General features: G+C 38.4%; 1 protein-coding gene across 1 annotated transcript in view; it reads left to right on the forward strand.

Moving 5' to 3' along the window:
- Nucleotides 1-22,301, forward strand: part of LOC101160156 (receptor-type tyrosine-protein phosphatase gamma) — a 228,475-nt gene that overhangs the window by 136,304 nt on the left and 69,870 nt on the right. Inside the window, exons 3-4 of the mRNA XM_023955062.1 lie at nt 2,700-2,882; nt 7,808-7,956. Coding sequence (XP_023810830.1) covers nt 2,700-2,882; nt 7,808-7,956 — 332 coding nt within the window. The remainder of the gene's footprint in view (nt 1-2,699; nt 2,883-7,807; nt 7,957-22,301) is intronic.

Consider the following 22,301-nt stretch of genomic DNA (forward strand, 5'->3'; position numbering starts at 1 on the left):
GACGACGTGGTCTTATGTAAATTTGTATCAATAGGGATCAAGGTTCTTTATTATTTCACTGCTTTGGTTTAAAACTGATGCTTTTTGAGGACTTTTGCATTGTGTGTTGTTCAAATATACATACAAGTTTGCTTCAATAAGGACATGTAAAACAATAAATGAACTTTAGATAAGTAAATTTTTTGATGGTGGATCTGGAAATTGCCCTGCGATGTACTAAGAACATATCCAGGATTTACCATGCCTTGGCCCAACAGTAGCTGGGACAGGCTCCAGCAACCCAGTGACCTCAAAAGGTATTCAGTGGTTTCAGAAAATTGGATGGATAGATGATCTGGGGATCGATACTTCTCAGTTTAGTCATCTGGGATGCCCCTTAAATAATTGAAAATTGATTTTTTTGTGCACATAACAATAACAACATTCTAATGTAATAAAATCCTTTGAAAATATATTAAGTTTTGCAGTAAAATGTCTATGCTAGGTTTGGCTGTTAACCTGATTTTTCAAAACAATTTCTGCTGTGAAGAAGTAAAAAAAAAAAAAAAACAGAAAAGAAGATAACTCAACTTTTTGATGATGGTTTGTGGATTCTGATGATCAGAATTCTTCTTGTTCTTTCAAAAGACACACAGAAGGTTACAAGATACATGATTACAAGAGATGCAGACATCAAAGCTTTGAGGCAAATGGCTTAAGTATGAGAAACGATGTGTTTTATTCCAGTACATGGTGCAAAACTGAAATAGCTAATGTTTTAGCTTGTTAAAACCATGACCAGTAAAGTACAGTTTTTTTTCTTTTTTGACAAAGATAGGGAACTGGACCTGCAGGTTCTCAGTTATCATAATTTTTGACTGGCGAATTACTAAACCCCATTGGACCTGAAGTGCCTTGAATCGTAATTGTGCTCTTGCAGGCTGCTGTAAAGTCTTTCTAATTAAAGTCATTCAAAAGATTGCCTCTGAAGATGCCGTTCCATCACCTATCCAGAATTTAATAAAATCTCAGTTCTTTTAAATATGCTTCACTGCTTTGATTTCCTCAGAGAATTGCTTTGTCCTGATGCAGATCAGAGATCTGACCTGTGTTAGTCACAGGAAGAACTTCACCAAGATGTAAGTAAAGCAGAATTCTAAAATAGCACAATTAAACCTTTGGCATCAACATATATTATTATATTATCAATATTAACTGGCTCAACTAATTTTGATATCACTTTTTTTCTCAAAGGTCTGAGGTAGGATGACTATTGTTTACTGTAGTTTACTCCGGACAATTCCAAAATTTTCCAGTTAATTAGGAAAAAGTACTTTTTTTCTTTTTTTTTAACTTGTCCTGTCCAACAGCTGAGCAAACGTATAAGAGCTGAAGGCCTCTTGTGTTGTACATATTTGACTGTTACAACAGGGGCTTATCATCTTCTGGTGTGTATTTACAAGGTGTATATTTGATCAGAGGTCCGACCTTCCTTGTGTAATGTATGTGTGTGTGTGTGTGTTGGAGTGTATTGTTGTGGTGTAAAGGGTGTGCCTAATAAAAGGTGCAGTTAAAATTGGTGGGTAGGGCACTGAGAGGACATCTCTTGATTGCTCACATTGATGTCCAAACCCCCTCTCCACCAAAGGGCCCTAAATGTCTAAGATGCAGTTAAAATTAGCGGGTAGGGCACTAAGAGGACATCTCCTGCTTGCTGGCAGTGATGTCCAAGCACCCCCCTACCAATGGTCCAACGTGTCTAAGGTACAAACAAAACCAGGAGGGGAGGGGCCTGAATCCATGCGGCAACCATGGGAGGACCACTGCCAAGTAGCTCCTCCCCCCAAGGTTCATTGCAGGCTACCCCCCCCCCCCCACACACACACCTATAACCCTAATAAGTGGTCATATGAGGAAGGTGGGTAGGTCAGGGACAGTAAGGTTTGACGTTCTCTTGGTTCCAGTCATGGGTTCACCCACCTGCCAATCAAGATACGTTCCTAAGGCCATGGTCAAAACTGCCTCTACAGGTGGATATTGGCTGTCTGCATGTGAAACCTTTGCGGGGCCCGCAGGTGGGCCACACAAAATATCAAGAGAAAATGTTCATATACAGTTTTTTCTATGGACATGTTGCAAGTAAAAGGTTGTAGTGAACACTTATACAGACAGAGAAAATTCTGTTTCTCTGTCCGGAAGTCGGTACCAATATGCTGTGGCAAATTATTATGTAAAAGGCTCTGTGGTTCTCTTGAAGCAATTCTGATCTGAATTCTTGGCGAAATGTCATTAACATGGACACTCATCCTGGTTTTCTTTGGTCAGAGCGGGATATTTACAGCACAGGATGAGTCATCTTTGATAAATGGCTTGCATTTGTGTTGCATTCACTGCTGTTGTTGACCACTCTAAACTCTTTTAATTTAAAAGCTGCTTTTGTGCAACACTTCTGCCGGTGAAAAGCTTCTTTCGTCTTCCTCCACATGGAAACATCAGAAGAAATGTTTTCAAAATATGATTCCTTTTTTCACAGAAGCTCCATAAGTGATCACTTAGCATGCATTTAGTAAAAATCAAAGAATAAGATGAGCTAAACGGGAAGAGGCAGAACGGGGAAAGAGTAGTTTCTTCAGTGTTTGCAGCAAAGTTTCTGTAATTCCTTCATAACTCCTATTCTTTGTTTCCAGTTGGTAAGGTTGCTTCTTCTTTTCCTTTCACAGGTATCTACGGGCCAAATGAGGGCTGGGAATCTGCCTTCCCTGAATGTAGAGAAAAAAATCAGTCACCAATCAACATCGTTGACAAAGACGCCAAAGTTTCCACGGAATATCAGGAACTGACTCTGGAAGGCTTCGATACCAAATCTTCCAATAGGACAACCATGAAGAACACTGGAAAAACTGGTAATTTGGAAACAAACAAGAAACTTATTTGTTTTTTTATTGACACAACAGACACTGACAATGTCAGAATATTATTGCAATGGGAGAAAATGTGCTTGAACGGTGTTCAGGCAATACTTAATACTCAGGTTCCCTTCTATAATCTGATTATTGCTTTTCATAATACATGTGTTTACCTTCACATTGATGGAAATGCTCAAACACTAAATAAAGCTAAATAAATGAAAACATTTCAACTCAGTTAATAAGATGTTGGATAGAAAAGTGTCACCAAAGCAACCAGTGACTCAGTCCCCTTCCCTCTGAACTAATTAACCACCACCCCCTCAAACCATTAGGATCTCCTGAGGTCTGGGGGGACAGAGGAATGAGGGGAGAATGCTCTGACATGCAGACTTTCAGATTCTGATAAAGCAGAATAAAATACTGAAATCATTTAAACTTGCTGGACTATCAAAATGAAATCACAAGTTAGACTTTTGTTGAAGTTTAACAAAATCAACAGAACCGCACTGTCTCCTGGTCACTGTTTACTGCTCAACTGTATAATCCAGCAGCTGTGGATATTCATTCAGCAATTGTGGATCCTCCTTCAGTAGATCCCCCCTCAGCACAACTCTCTTATGCTTTCTGTCTGATGTTCCCAGCGCCTCTTGTAGTTCTAAAGGAACTTTGGTCTTCAGTTCACATGGGTTTTTGGAGCTCTTAAAAGGTTCACCACAGTATTTGAGTCAGACTGAGGTTTGGACTTTGACTGGATCATTGCAGCTTCTTTAGTCTTCTGCTGCAGCTCTTGGGCCATGGTCCTTTGATGACCCAATTGGAACTTCAGATAAAAAACGATGGACTCAGATTACAGTAATTTGATTAGAAAGTGAGACTGTTGTTCAGTCCTTTTTTGTTTCTTTTGGTTCTGATGTTTGTTCAGATCAATTTTTGGTGGAGTTTAGATGTTTTCGTTTTTTTGTTTTGTTCTTCTGTTGTCTTTTAACTGCAGAGCAGCAATCATCTGCATCTATAGAGCACAATAATGATGATTAAAAATTGATTAGCAGCAATAATTGAATGATCAGATTGAATTTGTTAAGGACGAGGATTTAGAGCATTGCATGTTAATCAGCTGTTGCAGCAGATGCATGAATTATACAGTTGCTCACTGGGGCAGCATCAGCTCAGAACAGCCCTGAGTGGAAACATTGAAGGAAAGCTGCCATTGGTGAGCTCCTGCATGCAGTCAGGATTTGTTCCTGTTTTGTATGAAGGGAAAAAACATGTGGAATTTACAAGTGCAGGAAATTAAACAGTTATAAAATCTACAAAAGTTCTCAAAAAAAGCCTTATTGTGGAGACACTGAGGGAGAAAAGTTTTTGCTATGAATTCAATACAATTTTTTGCTGGAATATACCATGTTTTACCATAAAGCTCTGGCTGTTAACTGAGGTCATAATTCTGATTCCAAAAGAGTTTTCTCAGTCAATTTTTATTGTATCGTTAGTCAGAGGCATGCAAAGACATCCCAAAGGTATGTGTTGGCTGTCTTACAGTTGAGAAATGTTGCAGCTGGTAAATGATTAAAGAAATTCCCATGTATTTTCACATACATGATGACATTAGATATCAGCAGTAGTCCAGTATTGTGGATCCTTACCCGCCACACTGGTAAAGATGAAGGCTTGGAGCAGTGTGTCACCATCCACCAATGACTCCCCAGGGGTGAAATGAACAAGATTGTGATGAAGGTCCTCTGCACAGGAATGGAAACCTAAACAGAAACTCAGCGGTGACACAAAACTAGCTCTGCAATAACACAAAATCCCGGTTTTGTGTAACACAAAATCCCCTAAAGTTAGTGCTGGATTTTTGATTTGCAGGGGTAACACGCACCAAAACATTCACCTCTACACCACTTTCACAGTGAAATAACCTGAAAATTAACACCTTAATAAACTTTAAACCTGCTGTCCCATGTGCCCTGAAATGTATGTGAACCAAAAAAAAAAAAAAAGAATGAATGTCTAATTGCTGACTGAGGACAGCAGGATTCAGAACCACAATCCGGTTATTCTGTTTGGGAAAAAAGCCGCATAACATTTTAATTTAAACTAATCCAACAATTTGTTCTCCACAATTTTTTATGATTGTTTTTTTAACCCCCCTCACTTATAATGATTGCAGTTCTAACCCTGGCAGTGCTGCTGGAAAATAATAGATATTTGATTTTTAACTAACAAAAGTGGATAAGTCTGTCTAGCTATTTTCAAAGATGACATCTGCCTTCACACAGAGGGACGGACTGGAAAATTCAACTTAGCTTTCAAAAGTTGCCTTACCCTTTTTGGGGGCATACAATAAAATCAGAAACCCAAATAACTCCTTTATAAGGCAGAACAGAAGTGAAAAAGTTGACAGTTTACTATACAATGCCTTTATGGATTCCAATCTGAGTTAGCTGGAACTTTAGGTGAGCGCCATCCTGGAACAGGTTCAAATACCTGGTGATGTTTATAAATGCAGTCTTTGAAAATAGAAAGCTGCATGTGGGAATTCAGACAACTTTTACACATGAAAGAAGAGAATGAGATGAGCAGCCATCAGAGGTTTTCCACCTCTCTGGGTCTGGGATGAAGGTCGGTTTATCTCCAAAAGGGGTTGGACTTTTGAAAGACGTTCTTCACAAAGTTATATCTGGTCCCCTGGATCCCCCCGCCCCTCCACCTCTGACCTGATGCTGCTGTAGCAGAAAGCGCCGATGCTGAGTCGTCTGAGAAAGAACCAGAACTGAAGACAAAAAATGTCATTATTCATGAGGCTCAAACAGTCAAAGGTGGTTCAGGCAGCGTGGGACATCTTTTTACTCATGCATGAGCCCCACAGGCCTCAACCCTCCCCACCTCCCTCTGAGAGAGCTTAGTTTGACTTTACATACCAACTCTCATCATCAACACAGGATTATGGAGATGAGCTGTTGTTTTGAAAATAGGTTTGTTTTCTACGTTTGATGCCTGACAACGAGGCAGCACTGCACGCGTGCAAACCAGAGAGCAGGGCGCCGTAAAACATTATGACTGCATAAACAGCCTTTAACCTCTGAGCCCTCTCCAAAGCAGACATTTCTCTGAGAATGGTGAAGATGTTCCAAACAGCATCCAGCCTTTTTTTTAGTTGACACTAAATGTGCGTTTTCTGCTGCAGTTTTGTCACTTCAAAGAAGAATGCTTCTGCTTAATGTGGAGACCAATGACCCTTTAATGGTACCAGAGCCTGAGGAGGGTTTAATGATGTAGTCTTTGGTTTGTGTCCAATGGTTTCAGGGTCATTTTAATTAAAAAATAAATAAGAAAGCCAATCAGCATTACAGTTGCAGCACATTTCTGATCAGAGAGCGGGAGTCAGATGTTGTAATGTTGTAACAGTCCTGCACCACTAAGCTCTTACCAAACTCATATGACTGGTCTTTAGTCAAATTTAATTTCCACTGCAGTGACCTCAGCGGTAATATTTCTCTGAGATCAAATATTTTAAGAGTCATTTGTTTTTTTAACAGATTTTTATAGAAATCTAGGATTTTCAAAAATTATCTGTTTAGAATTGTATTTTTTTAAGTACGTTAGTAACCGTATTCATTGTCCTGTCATTGTAATTTAAACCATTTACTGTTTTAGCAATTACTTTGTTCTTCATTGTTTTTAAAAACTCTTTTTTAATATAAAAAGTGTCCTTCAGGGACATAAATAATTTGTTATCAAATTGTTATATTTATGGGGTATTTTGCACTCTGGCAGGTTTGGTCCTGGTTTGATCCAGATCTCGTTTCCTCTGAGAGTTCTTTTGGTTTTGCCCGGTGTGAAACCTCACCTGAACTCTGTTTTGGACTCAACAAGAGAACTTTGGTCCTCTTTTGTTCTCATTTTAGTGCAGATTGGACCAAACTGCTGATGTTGCTTAGGTATCTCAAACCTAGAGAAATGCTGCGTTCATGTGGTGTTGCATTGATGGGAAAAAGGACTGTCCAACTCGGAAGACACACAAAAACATCAACAAAAAAACACCACATGATTGCAGAATAACTTTCTGCACCTAAACAAAGCTCATTTTATCTGTCACCATCTATGGGGAGACAACAGAATTACAGGTAAAATGAAAAAACAAGAATTGTCAATATAATTTTTTTCCAGTTTGGCAGGCCAGATGAAATAGTGTGATAGACCACATATGGCCCCTTGGCTGTTGTTTTCCCATCCGTGGACTTAAATATCTCAGTAAAATGTATCCTGCAACAACACCAAAACTAATGTAATTTCATCTATGATTACTTATAAAGGCTAATCTAAATAGGTCACAATTGTTTCCAAACCCCCCACCCTCCATTAAAAAACCAAGATAAGATTCAAGCATTGTGTTTTCTCAGCACTATGTTCACTTATTTTCTTTTTTTTTTTTGTCAAATGTAATGATTTATGTCTGCAGTCGCCTGAAAGAATGACTGAAATGATGAGACTCTCCTCCCTCCCAATCCATAAATGTGACTGGGAGGGGGCACTGCCCTGCTCAGTCAAACATGGGAAGAGCATTTGAGTTTGAAAGAGTCCATCTTAATTGTCACTATTTTTAATCACAATGTGACAGAATAACAAAGGACCCTGCAAGGGCAATTTTCAGCTGTTGAAGAGAGCAATTTTCTCAGCAAATTAGAGCCTCGTTCAAGAGCTCACCTTGATAAAAAATGACACAGATGGACTGAGAGAGCGTGCACCTTCATACGGGCTTTTGTCTGTCCAAGACAAAAAAGAAGCGGCGTGTTTTCATGTGCCAGGGGAAGACTGAAACTTCTCAGTTTTGCAGGAATAATTCTGATAAAGCGATGTTCAGTGATGTGTGGCCAATCATGCTTGCTCACTCTCTGCTCTTTTCTTCTTTGTTCCAGTGGCCATAACGCTGAAGGATGAGTACTTTGTTCAGGGCGGGGGCCTGCCAGGGAGATTCAAGGCTGAAAAACTGGAGTTTCATTGGGGTCCAGTCAATGGCTCAGACGGCTCTGAACACAGCATTGATGGTCGCCGCTTCCCTGTAGAGGTAAGATGAGAGTCTGAGCCAGCGCTCACCTTCACCAAGCTGTTGTCAGAGGGAAAACTGAATTTAGGCCTCTTTCTTTTCACCCCTCCCACTCTTCCTATTCTTGCATGGTCGCTATGACATCAAAGGACACCTTGAAAGCATCTCAGCGATGCTACCAGCCTGACTTCATGCAAAATACGGGGGTGTAGTTGAGCATAAGTAATGGAACTTTTATAAATGAATAATTAACGTCATACTCAAAGGTTAAGTCGACGGCTCTGGTGCTGAAAAACGTACATTTAAATAGTTTGCCTGTTTGCTGGAAGTGAATCTGGTTGAAGGATCTTGTTTACCTTTAGTCTTAATTAATGTCATATTTTTTTCTTGCATTAGGATTAGTATAAACAATTCTTTAATATAATTGAGTGCACTTTCAGGCATTGTGTCACAAGTCAAATAACCTTAAATTTAGGTCTCAAAACCTATTTTCCTCACTTTATGTCGACCTTCTTTTCTCTCTCATTCTTTGAAATTTCTGACTAATTTTAGTAAAAAATGTCTCCGTTTTAACAATACATTTCAACAAAGAAGGATTTTTTTGTTTTTGTTTTACAATAAAGTTCCACATGAAGGTAATCTGGTTTGTTGGTTTGATTCCTTCTAGCTGGTTTGATCATTAGCAGAGTTGGTCTCTAGAGACACAGTTGGCCCAGACTGTAATTGGTGCAGAAGCTTTCATGGTGTTTCATGGTGCTTAGTATGATGGGAAATCCAGTAACGAGAACCAAATGGTTTCTCTTCACACATTTATTTTATTATTTTTTCAGTTACTTATTACTATAGTTGAGGATATTTGACTTGTTTTGTAAAATGACATATCGCGTGAACTGCCATCTTGGACTGCAGTTTTGCAGGATCATGACCTGCTTTAAAGGTTTGCACACAAGCTGATCAAGATTTTAAATAGCCTAAAACTGTAAAGGAGTAAGATCAGATGATTTAACTGTTTTTTTTTGCCAGAGAACCTGTAGATTCATGGCAAAGCTGCTTCTGTAGTAAAGTGTGCACAGACACGTGCACATGGGTGTGAAAGATAAAAGTTTGTGTATTTCCATCTATGTGCAGCTGTCTGTCTCCTGACTACTGAAATGTCACCATCTTTCTCTTTGGACCACCAAAGAGCAGCGTGTGTTTTTCTGCAGACCGACAAACACACGAATATCATGAATATGTATCTCCTGACATTTGGATGTGCCGGCTGGCAGTTCACTCTCAGATTCAGATCTCCTTCTCCTGTGCTGTAAAGTTGCATTAAGGTGTGTTTGTGTGGGAGCTGGAGTCCCTGAAATGACTCTCTCTGCAGAGTTTTCGCTGACTTTATTTTATTGTAAAGAATTCAGAGATTGTGCTGAAAACACAAAATCCCTGCGTGCATGCAGGAGTTGTACTTTCAGGCTGCAGTCAGAGGTGATTTAGCAGAGAGACTTTGACAACGAAAAGTTTCTATGTTGCATTTTCATGAAGTTGTGCTTCCTCATCCCCTGCACGCGCAGAGACGCTCAGAAGAGATGATGCATGGGACGTTTCTGCAAATGAAAATCACAGTCTCGTTTTACGAAGCTCGGAGAGTCGAAGCGGAAAAAATGAATCACTCCAAAATCCCATTTCAAATGGTTTTTTATTGAATATACAGATTTGCATTTTAAAGAGACATTTAAAATTCCCACCCACACAGTCCTGTTCTCACAGGACACCCAGATATTTTCCTTCGTTTCTTCTCAAAACACAATAAAGTCACAATATTTGGTCAACTTTAACATGCTTGATGTGCAGAAAGACAAATTTACAGATGATCAATTAAAGCAGATTATTGATTTGGAAAAAGAGTACAACTAATTTGTAAAGTACCTGCTGATCTTGTTTTGGACACAAATGTTTGAATGTAAGAAGAAGTGACCATTCCGTGGTAGATGTGCAGCAGAGGACTCAGAGGTACAGCAAGCGCTGCTGATGTGGAATCTGCAAGGCCATAATTTTACTTCTTTTGCACCCTCCACTCATCTGTATTGCCTACCTGCTGCAGGGCACAATGTTATCTCTGCAAGGGCAGCTTGGAAAACGGACATACGGACACTCACGTGCACTCTAACACACATGCACAGAACAAACCATAAGCTCCAGCCAACACCAAAAATATGCTAACCGATTTAAACCTTAAAACGATAAAAGAAGAATTTGGATTTTTCCAGCTTTGCTTATACTTTTATAAAAACCCTCTGGCTGATACAGATAACACACATCTAATATTTAAACATTAGTTTTTCTTTACTGGAGACATTACCCCTGCCCTGTTCCCATCAGTGTTGTGTTCTAACAAACAGCAGGCTTGTTCATGGTCATTCTGGTCATTCAGTTTAAGCAGGCCTTTGATTGGAGGATTTTTCTGGAGGATAGTAAGTGAGTCCCGATAATACCCAACATCCTTCTGTTCTTTTTTAAAATGCATTTTAGACAGCATTTGTGCAGTCAGCCTCCTCCGGGGTCGTTAAGGCATCACAAAAAAAATGAATCAAAAACTATTTGTATATAAATTCAACTGTTTCCTGTCGATCAGCTTGGCATGCCGTCATGATGTTCATGGTGGACAAAAATGACCAGATATGCCCAACAGAAACGTTTTCATTGTTTTTCTGTTTGTACCTTTAATATTTGTTCTTTTGTCTCTATTCCAAGAAACGTCTTTTTTGAAATGTCTGCTTCCTACCTTTGACAGTTTCAGTAGACCTTTTCAGGTGCTTTCATCCATCCAGTTTGTGGCCCCCCCCACACACACACACCTCTCCCCCTTCCATGCTGGGATGTCACAGAGCAGAAAATGTGCATGTCCTGCAGCGTAATGGATGTCTTTTTTCACACTGGAAGGTCAGTCCAGCTGTTCAGGGCTCACAAAGATGGAGTGACCCCTCTCACCATGACAGCATGGGGGCGCTGTAGCTGCTGCACACTTCTTTGTTATCTATTTGTTGTGTTTTGTGTGCACGCGTGTCCCTGCACTCATAGGTTTTTGCACTCTGTTAAACCTCCAGTCTAAAAGGCAGACAGTGATGGTTGAATGCTACGTTTTTTTTTTCATGTCAACTACCAGTAAATAATGCGACTATCGTCAAAAACACAGAACCAGACTGGTTTCCTTGTAATCTTTGTACATCAGAAAACAGCAATATCTGACAGACATCGGTCACTTGCACTGATTCTGGTTCTTGTCCTCCGATCTGATGATGCTAGACCACGAAGCAGGCTCCCAACAAAGCTTCCTGTAAGAAAGTCCACCAGAAATTAAAATAACCATCAGCTATGATCACTGCGTTCACAGTGTGTAACCATGGCAACCAGGTTTCTGCCAGTTTAGGTGCACTCAGGAACCCTCGGTACTTGAAGGCCACGTCTACGTGTAGCCGATAGATAATCTGATTTTTCATTTATGTCAGACTTAGTTTAGAGGAATCAGTCACTGATGTAGACAGCATAGAGAGGCTGCTTTCCCGGATGCTTTGTTTATTTGTTTTTTCCCATGTGCTGGGAAAAGAGGTGGGTGGGTGGGGTCCTCAACATTGCTCCTGTTCCTTTTATATAAACAAGTACTAATACTCCAGTAATAAAATATTTTTTCCATATATTGGCTCAGGGGGAAAAAAAAGCTCAACTAAAACTTTTAATTGTTGTTAAGCATTAATTATATTCCATTTGACATTATCAAACATTAAAAGTAGGATCTGAATGAAAATGAACTTTGTTTACAGTCTTTGTAGCATCAGTGAAGTTCGTACTAATGTTCATTATTAATCAAAAAAGCAAAAAGTAACATTAAGATGACTACTATTATTCAATAATAGGAGTAAAAGTTTAAAGTATAATGCAATAAGACACTTTCTCTTCAAAAACCTTGTTCATGTAAATGAAACTGATTGCCATGTTTGTGGAATGATTGACACACCTCTCTTCCTGTGACTAACTAGGATAATTGGTGTTAAAATATTAAGCAAATTCTGTGACCCTGTTAAGTACGGGAATGAAAGCATGGTGACACCATGGCTGATTTTCTGCCTATTTGTTATGGTAGTAATCCACTTTATGCTCTAACTCGTGCTCTTTTTTTTCAAGGCTCTCCCACTGGTGTCAATATGTAAACAAAGAAAGTACACACTGGCTTCAGTGTTTTTTTACACAAAATTACAGAATCTAGTAAAGTAGCTGTCATCTCATTTAAAAGACAATACTTCACAGATTCCAAAGTATGTATTACTGCAATGAAAAAAATATGTATGACTGCATTGAAAAATATGTATTACTGCATTGAAAAAAAAACACAGAAGGACATGAGCAAAAGAGTAACAAGACAATTTGTGTGTGCAACCTCATTATTTATACAAGACCTGTAAAAAAGTCTCTGTTGGTCCAAACATGTCAACAAATATCAACAAATGTCAGGAATAACTTCAACTTACAGGCTAATATGACCATTTACATTTAAACAATGTATTAATAAATCCCAAGAAAATGATTTTGTGTACAGAACATTAGCTAGCCTGTTAAAGAATGTCCTAATTCTTCCAATAAAACTCTAAATCTCATAAAAAAATAAACAAAATAAAAAAATAATTCAGGCTTTCCATACATGTCTGTCCCATTGCTGTGAAGCTACAGATGTGTCAGGTATTAGCCCACAACGCAGCAGACAAAGCTAAGCAACAACCACATTCCTACCTTTGATGTCTCCTGCTGAAAATGAATGTAATCTGAAATGTCCACAGGGGACCCCAATCGACTGTTCTGTATCATCAAACTGCAGCTAACATGCTCTCTGCTGACTTCAGCAGCAATAAACAGGACAAATGTTAGGAACTCTGTTCAGCAAAAAGAAAAAAGAAAAAAAAACACAGTCTGGGTGTGAGGCAGCTCAGCAGCCTGTTTATTTGCCATTTTCCCCATCATCCCATACCTCTGATAGGTTGACACCCCTGTTACTCTTCAAAATTGTCAACAGCAAAGAAATCTGGCAGAACTTTTAAAATTAAAAGGCCAGTATACAGGAAGTTCATTTTACATTTGGCAAATTAGTATTTTGATAGATTTGAAAACTTTATGATTGATGACCTGTTCAGGGTAAAGCTGGTTTGATTCCAGCAGCTCCATGACTCCAAAAGGGAGTAAAGGGGTCCTGAAGATGGATGGATAGATGGATAATTGATTTCAGTCTGGTTTAAAAAAGGTTTTTAAATTACTCTTTGTAACAAATTAACCTTGCCTGGATGGTTTTCATATTAACACCTTTATTACAATATTCAGATTTACTGTTTTACAATCCACTTTTGCACACTTGCTTATAAGTGACTTACAAAAAAATCATGAAGAATTCTAGCAATTACTGATAAAGGTCTTTCTTCTCCAAAAACTTGTTTCTTTTTTGGTAAGAATTTGTTTTGGGAGAAATTTAGGAAGACTGAGTAAAACCATTTTTCTTAAGCCACTTTAAAAGTGGTTTTTCATGTCTTATCTTACTTTCCACCAATGTTAGTCACCCAGGCCTTATAGCTGTAAAACATTTTACCGTGTATTTTGTCTTGTGTTACCAGTCTTTTTCTACCACAAGAGGAGGAAGGACAGCCCTGTGACGTGTATGTCTCTGTTTTCATCTCCATCTAAACACAAATCACAGAGAAAGCCCAGCCCTGCTTTCCTCAAACAGTGTAAGGAATCAATCAAAAGGTTATTTTTTTTTGGATATGACTTTAAAATTATCCTTTTTGTGTGTTCCTTTGCAACAAAAGGACAAAAGGGAGAAAAGTGGTAAGTGTGGCTTTTTAAAAAGGTTCACAAAAACCATTTTGTCAGCCATTATCTTTGCAGTTTGGGCTCTTTGTCAAGCTAATTAACACAAAACCTGAGAAGCGGCTTCACCCGCCGGGTCAAGTGTCAGCCCCAGCCAAAGATTCGTCCTGCGGGAATCCTGTGCACTCCAGATTTCATAAAAATTTCACGAGCAGAGCTGCCGTGCTTCCTTTAGCCTTGTTTTTTTTGTTCCATTTTTTTGTTTTCCTTCAGTTCTCCCCCCTTTTTTTAAAAACATTCTCTTCATTTTCTGTTTTTCTCTGCATCTCTTCTCCCTGCTAAGCTGAACAGGAGAGTTGTGCTTTCTCTGAGAGCTGCCTATGAATGATGTATGATTTTACAAGCCTTTCCATTTAGTAATTGTAGTCTAATAGGACCCTTGAATGGCATGATGAAGAGGGGGCCCGCTGCTCCCCCACCTGCTGTTTTTAAACACTAATGCTCTGGTTAATATGCCGAGCACAACACTGCCAGGCAGCGCACGCCTGCAGCGCTGAGAAAGAGCTTCTTGCTGTTATGTGCACATGTGTGTGCACATTGTGCATTTCTCATTTAGGGTCAGATGTGCATGAAGTCACCCAGAACTATTGTCAGATTACGGCCCGAATTGTCTTTGACACAGATACACACACACTCATAGATATGCACACACCCCATATGTACATCACACATGCACAATAATGTACACAAATCCACAAACACGTTCATGCACAGACATGCAACATGTGCAAAACACACATGTACTTACAAACACAGATGTGCACACACCCCATACGAATGCACACACATACGTACATGCACAGAAATGTACACATAACCACAACCATGTACACACACAGACATACCCCCCCCCCCCCCCCACATGTATACACACAAGCAAATATGCACAGAATGGCACACACAGTCAAAATTGTACACAGATCCACAAAAAGAAACGCATACATCCACAGCAAAAGGACATATATCTAGAGAAGCACACTTACACACATGCAAAAACAGAAAACAAAAAAAACCTTTATTTTCACAAGTATTTTTCTAAAGATATTAATTCCCATAAATTTACATTAAAATACAATTAAAATTCATGCCCTGAGAATTACTTTAGTTGATATTTAGATTGTTATATTAATTAGAATAATTTTCATTTACCTGAAATATTAAATTATATTAATCGTGAAATGAATAAACAAGAAAATAACCATATTTTAACAGAGGATGCCCCGCAGGACTGCACGTTGGTGTAGTGGTTAGCACTCACAACAAGAAGGCTCTAATTCAAATTCTGGCCGGGTCCTTTTTCATGTAGAATTTGTTTGTTCTCCTTGCGCATGCACAGACTTCTCTGGACACTCCAGCTTCCTGCCACAGTCCAAAACATGTTTGATAGGTTATTAGCAGTCCATTAGGTTTTGAGTGTGTGTGGTTTTCTATCTTTGTGTGGCCCTGTCATGAACTGGCAAACTGTCCAGGGTGTATGCCACCTTCACCCTTCAGGAGCTTGGTGGGCTCCCGAGTCCCCATTACCCCTGAACAGGAAGAAGCAGGTGTAGAAAATGGAAAGACGGAGTCCCGGCAGGTTCTGTAAATTTGGAAAACATTGTTTTGAAATCAGCCAAGTCAAAAAATAATTTTGTTATTCCATTCTGCTGTTTTAAGTTCATTTATTATGTATGGAATTTTTTTTCCACCTATAATTCAAAATAATATGCTATTCTCAATTGACAATTTCATTTGCAATTTGATCATGCAATTTGGAAACGCATTTTGTAATTGGCAATTTTATATGGAATTTAGACTTGGAAAATGATAATGTATGTCTTTAGAGAGATACATTTTGTTTTTCAAATCTCACAGATGTTTTAATGGACTTTACTCTGGAAAATTTGTATTGTAGTCCAATGTTTGGCAGGGGGAACAGTTTTAGTGAAATCCATTAATCTTTATGGCCAAACTGGTTTAAACATTTAAACACTTTTAACCCACTTATTGGATTGTTTGGAGCTTATTTGATTTTCAGCTTCAATTTCATTATCATATTCACATTAAATTATATAATAAATCTTTTACATTAGCTAAATTGGACAAATAATTACTGCTTTTCATTTTATTTAAATAGCGGAAATAACTATCACTTGTCACCTGAAGGTCATGCACCATTTACATCCAATTTCAGTGCCAGAAAAGAAAAAGTAAAATAAATAAATTAAACATGTCCTGTTCAGTTTAGCTGTCATGGATGCAAAAATTAACAAAATAGACCAAAAAAAAAAGAAACCAGGAATGAGCTGTAAATAGTTTTTTTTTTAATAAAGTGACTGAAATTTTGTTTTAGTTTCATGAATCTGTTTTTCCTCTTAATATTCCTCATAATGCAGACGTATTTAAAGATAAATTAATTCACACCTTTCTACAGTTTTTGTAAAGTTTTCAGCCTTTTTTTAACCAAATGCAAACATGAAGTGCAAATTCTTTTCTTTTTTCCAACTGACCAAACAAAAAGTGCCATTTTTGAATATCAGAGGTAAACATTAAAACTGAAGCGTAACTGTATCTGTGAACAAAAGCGCTGAATAAACAGAAGAATCCTCGTCATTTTGCGGACTTGTAAAAAAAAACTGTTTGCAATAAGTTTTCTTGCAGATAAATAGTGTGAAGAAATGAAAAGCAAACGCGCTCTTATCATTATTCATCTGATGATTTAGGAGCTGGGATGCATTTTCAATTTCCCATACAGCAAAGGTTGATGGGAAATAAAATCCCATTCATCACTGACATATCTCTATATGTGATACCTGCAGCAAAGCAAACAGAAGAAATGTGTGTGAAAGAATGAGGCCCCCCTCACCTCACAAACACACATGCTTTCCTCTCGCCCACCTATTGTGTGTTAATTTACAGTGCCTCTCTTATCTTGGCAGGGGGGTAAAAGCTGCGAGCTCCTGTTCTGAAGCCCCCCACACAAATGTCCTTCTTCTGCTTCATCTTTTCATCCTCCGCTCCTCTCCTTTATCACGTCTGCGAGGGAGGGAGGCGGGCAGAGATAAAAACCAGCTTTGGTAAGAAGCAGTCAGGCAGAATAGATAGCTCAGCACCTCGACCTCACCTGCTCTGCAGGGGTGGGGAAGGAATAACTGACTGTAAACTGACTGATGATTTTTGATGTAATGTAGCTAAAAAAAAAAAGTAGTTATTAACCAGTAGTGGACAAATCCACTTTCCTTCTTTGGATGCTGTAAGTGTCTGATTAACTGAATGTTTGGGTGGAAAAACAAGTTGCACTTGATTTATTAACCAGACTGGGATTATTAATAGAACTCACACAATCCATTTTGCATCTCTGAATTTAATAAATATGCAACATGGGCGTTTCTGCCAGAACATGCTAAGAAGTGGGAGGAGTAGATGTAAATAGATCAGTTTAGTGTAAATAAAGTGATTTATCAACTGGGAATCAGGAGAGCAGTCGCTGTTTTGCATCTAGATTTTGCACATCTGAAAGCCAGGTGCAACCTATAGAGCTGCAGTCACTGTTTCAAGGTACCAAAGGCAGCAAGGAGAGCTCCTATTTTTAATGTAAATACTTTGAAATGCCTGAGGCAAAGATTATTGAGACACAGTCCGTGGTATATCCAGGGTTCCAATGTTTGAGCTTCAGGATGAGTCAACCACAGATATATGGAACCAGTCCTTTAATTATTAATCCCTTTTACCAATGTGACATATTTAACAATTTTTTGATACAGATTCCCCCTCCCTCCCCTTAACTGCCGTGGTCTGATGCTTCTGCATTGGAACCTTCACCTTTCCCTGTACCCTGTTTTTGATTGTCCTTGCTAGGGAATTGTTGGCCATCATCACAGATATGAGTGTTTCTGGCATTGGTCTTAGGATCACATCTTAGATATGTCATAGAAACTCGTTTTTTTTTTTCAAGGGCTGCAGACTGTTATTTTTTCTTCCGGCAGTGTTTCAATCTGTTAGCTCCTGGGATCTCTTGTGCAAAAATCTCCCAAACCTAGTTAAAAATTGTTAGCTGGTATCCTAGCAATCCCTGCTCTTAGACAGCATTCCCTCTGGTTTCTTTCTATAGAATGGAAATTGTCTGAGCTCCACATATTAGTGTAAAACCTGAAGAAAGCAGGAATGATAAAAAAAAAAGTTTAAAACAGCCGCTGGGTAAACATAGCTATGGAAATATTAATATATTGATAATTACAGGATGAGCAGGACCAGCAAGTTTTCTTCTTCCCACTTTTATCCGTTCTTGTATTTTTTTCTGGCGCTTTATTCCATTTCAGTCTTTGTTTCTCTTCTCAAATAGTTGTGTGTGAAAAATATGTGTGAAATAAAAAAAGAGATTTTACTGTTGTTTTTATTCTTTTCATCCAACAGATGCTCTTCTTTAATATTATACATTTCTTGTCTTCACTTAAATATTTGTTATTTTATGAAAATAATGTTCAGCTTTCGTTAATAACTTTGAGGCTTTAATTTATTTCCCTCAAAAAAGACAAGGCATTTGTTAACTGAAGAACCTTGAAGCAAATTCACATTGAATCGTTTTCAATCCTCCATAGAAAAGCTTTACAGACAACAACTGCCTCTTGGTTAATAAAAAAGAAAAAATGTAAAACATTAAAAAAAGTAAACTGATTTAATCACAAAAAAACCCAGAAAAGAACATTTCTAACATTACAAGTAAATTAAAAGAATAAATATATTTGAAAAAGTTTGCTATCATGATGTTGGTTTCCCCTCAAATTTTTATAATTTTAAGATAATATTCCTGGAAAAATACCTGAAACTTTTTTAAGTTAATGTTAGTTCTTTTGTAGAGTGTTTTAGAATCAATGTTCTTTAATCAATATAAGGTACATTTGGCCATTTTATTATTTAATAGCTACTATAAGCATGAATAAGCATGACTTACACTCTTCCCACTCGTCTGTGGTCCCAGGTACCTGAGTCCTCTGAATTGTGCGCTGGACATGTCTGTGTTATTATTGGTCTGATAATAAAATGGAGTGATTACAGCAAACCAACCGGACCAGTGTATAATAATCTGCTGTGAATGAACTCTTAAGCTATGTTCACACAAAACCCAATTTGTGCATCAGGGGCATCCAGTTTTAATGTTAAGTCAATGTACAGATATAATCAGAGCTGCTGGCAGCAGCACATTTTGGGCATTGCACTGTGATTTAAGTGTTAAGAGATAAAAAAAATCTGAACTTTGGCAAAGGTGACCAATCAGGGACTCAGCTTTGGCCTGTTATGTGTTGGTGATGCAATCAGCGGGTGGAGTCCAAAACAAACACGGAGGAGAATCTGATCATTCTCCTCCTGAATTTTACTATATTTTTATAATTTACGTGGAGACATTAGAAAAAAAGGTCCTTTCATTTTATTTTATTTTTTTACCTCCTCAGACTAATGTGGGCAGTAAGTCATCAAACTGGGTCACAGAGATGGAAATACTGCGAAAAGCGGCCATCATTCTGATGCAGCTCCTGGAGAGTCTATGAATGATCTAGTGAACACAGACATGAGACATTATTGACAATGCTTTTGTAGAGTTCTTTAAAATAAGTAAACCTGATCTCTGAACATCATCCTTGTCTTCCATGCATTTTAAGTTAGATATAGATTCAATGCTTCTATATAGTGATGAGGCTAAACATTTTTGGCGGTAGATCCTCCCACATGCTTCTAGTTCATGGACAAGCGTTGAGCAGCAAATTTGACGTGCGTTGGAAGAATGGTGTCCGACGCAATTTAGATGCTCAAATCGCGCTCAGTGTGCTCGCAGCATTACTCTAAAAGTAAAGATCCCTTCATGTCAAAAAAATGAGTACAGCCATTAAACCAGTGAAACATAGCTGTACATGCGTAGTTCTCAAAAATGTGAACTCCATCTGCAAGGATGAAGCTTTGTCTTTGAACAGAACTGACGTTTATTAGAAGCAGTCTCTCCTTTCAAACAGTAAACAGTCAGAAAATCAATAGGTGATGCTTTGGGCTGAAAGTGCGACATGCTTCACATCCAGGTTCTGCTGAAAGGACGTGTTTTCATCTGAAAGTTTCAGTCACGTCTTTATTTTGTTCCTCTAACAGGAACATGAACCTCTTTGCCTTTGTGCTGTTTGCTCTTCGCAAATATATTGATTTCTTTTTTTTATCTTCACTCACTTCGTTTCTGCAGAGATGACTAATGACTACCAGGTTAAACTCTCCTCTTTCAGATCTTCTCTCTCATGTCTGATCATCTGTCTTTTCTTGATATTTCAAGAAGAGAGCCATATTTCAACCTCCTCCCCAGAACAAACCAGATGATCAAGCTGCATTTCCCCTCTGACAGTGTCTGCTGAACATGGTTTGTTCTCTATTACTGTGATGAGTTTTTTCTGAACCCTCAGAGGTGAAGACGTTTAGTCACCTGACCAAGGGCCTGACCCAAGAAACAAAAATGGCAGCAGTCAATCACTCCATCCACTCCACCACAATTTTATTATTTTATCAATTTTAAACTATCAGAACCATAAAGCTGCCCTCTTTCATATCTGAAGCCCCAGTGGGAGTCGTGTCCTTTTCATGGTTCAGCCCTTTATTCCGCTTATTAGGGTAGCCATCAAAGTGTTTTCTGAGTCTCCCCCAGGAGTGGAGTATTTCCAGCAGCAGAGATGATGTTGCAGACGTCCTGTGGCGTCGCTGCAGGAACTCCAAGAGCTGAACTGACCTGAAAGCAGATCAGAGGCCATGTTCTCCATTCCATCATGAAGATTTGTGCACACACTTCTTGCGCACAAATGTGTGCCTGCAGGACGACTCATTATCCCCACACCAAAACAAGAGTTTGATTGTTACGCTTTTCCTATTTTATTGTACTTTCATTTGCTTTAAATTAAAAATTGCCTGGTGGGAAAGAGTGGTGGGGAAATTGCAGCCAGATGGTTATTATTGTTATTATTTTATATTTATGATTTTCTGTTGTGATATCAGCTGGTTGATTTGACTCTGAGTTTCTGGTGCAGAAATGAATCAGCATTGTCTGCCTCACTTCGAATGTTCTGATAAAATTCAGGGGCAACAACTCCCTCAATGCAGCATGTCTTCAGCCATTTTGGAACTTCTATGACAACACAAGCTGATCAGAAGGAGTGCCCACTTTGTATTTTTAATCAAAACCAGTCTTTAAATTGCTGCTGTTACTCTTATCGTCATGCTTGCACAGTTTCTGACATGTAAGGACAGAGCAGTTTCAATTGAAAATAAAAGTGTAAATCTGGCCTGTGCATGTGAGAACAATCTAGTGGATGTTGTAAATTTCAAAAAGAAAAGTCAGCTTTACTTTAAGTCTCCTGATGAAAAAGCTCAGTACACATATTTGTGTAAAACTGCATTTATCAGCAATTATCCTCAGTTCTCTGATCAATAAAACCGATCAGGAAAACGAGCGCTCAATAATCTCAGCTGTGAGGCTCATCTTAAGCGTGTCGCAGCAAAATGTTCAAGTTTTTCAAACAACAACAAAAATGAGTCACATTAGGATTGGAAAATAATTTTTAATGATGAAATTACTGATTTTAAAATGTCTTTACCCTCATGATTGTAAAAAAAAAATGAAGTCAATAAAGTTAAAAGGCTTCCTTCATTCATACAGATGACAGCTAAACTCACCTGCCGCACTTTAAAGACCCATTTTAATGAAAGTCCTGTTTTTGTTTTAACATGTTCTTGTTCCACTTTCTGATGATGAAAGACATATCCAAAACAATGCTTCAAATTTTGGTGAAACAGGAGCAGATGAAAAAAAGCTGTTTTAAAAGAATGTATTTTTTACATAGAAAACATGGTGGGTTGGCCACCAGCTCCCTAATGTACTCCATTCTGATGCATCCACTTGTAGACAAGTAGATCTATGTGAGACACATGCTGTATAAAGAAAATTAAGCTCAAAATTACATTTCAGAGTATTTTTTTATTCAAATCCTTGTGAATCAGTAGTAGAAAAAAAATTGCTGTTGGAGAAAGAGCATATTTGTGATGAAGAAAATATGCTGGGGTCGATGCTCCACTGCATTTTGATGCATCAGCTTGCAGAAAAATAGATCCATGTGCGTCTTTGTTTTCCTAGACTGAGTTGGTATCTCAAAGCTGTATGGCATGGATAGCTCCAATAATACTCGCCATTTTGTTGTTACACTGGTAATGCTAGGTCAGGGGGGCTGTAAGCTAGCAGGAGAGCGTGTAAACAGGTGGATGATGGGAAGTGGGAGTGGGCTTACTCCACGCCAGCTTTCTCTGCCACAACTCAAAGGTATATTCCTAATGAAGTACTGCTGCTTTGCAGAAACTGTATGTCCTAGAAAATGAGAAGTCTTTTAAATTTTGGTTACAAATGATCTTATTATTAAGGACAACTCTGTTGTTTTTTTAATAAAAAGACCACTGGGAACACGTTTAAAGTCAATCAA

Source organism: Oryzias latipes, chromosome 5 (genome assembly GCF_002234675.1).
Source record: "Oryzias latipes chromosome 5, ASM223467v1".
In the NCBI taxonomy this organism is placed as follows: Eukaryota; Metazoa; Chordata; class Actinopteri; order Beloniformes; family Adrianichthyidae; genus Oryzias; species Oryzias latipes.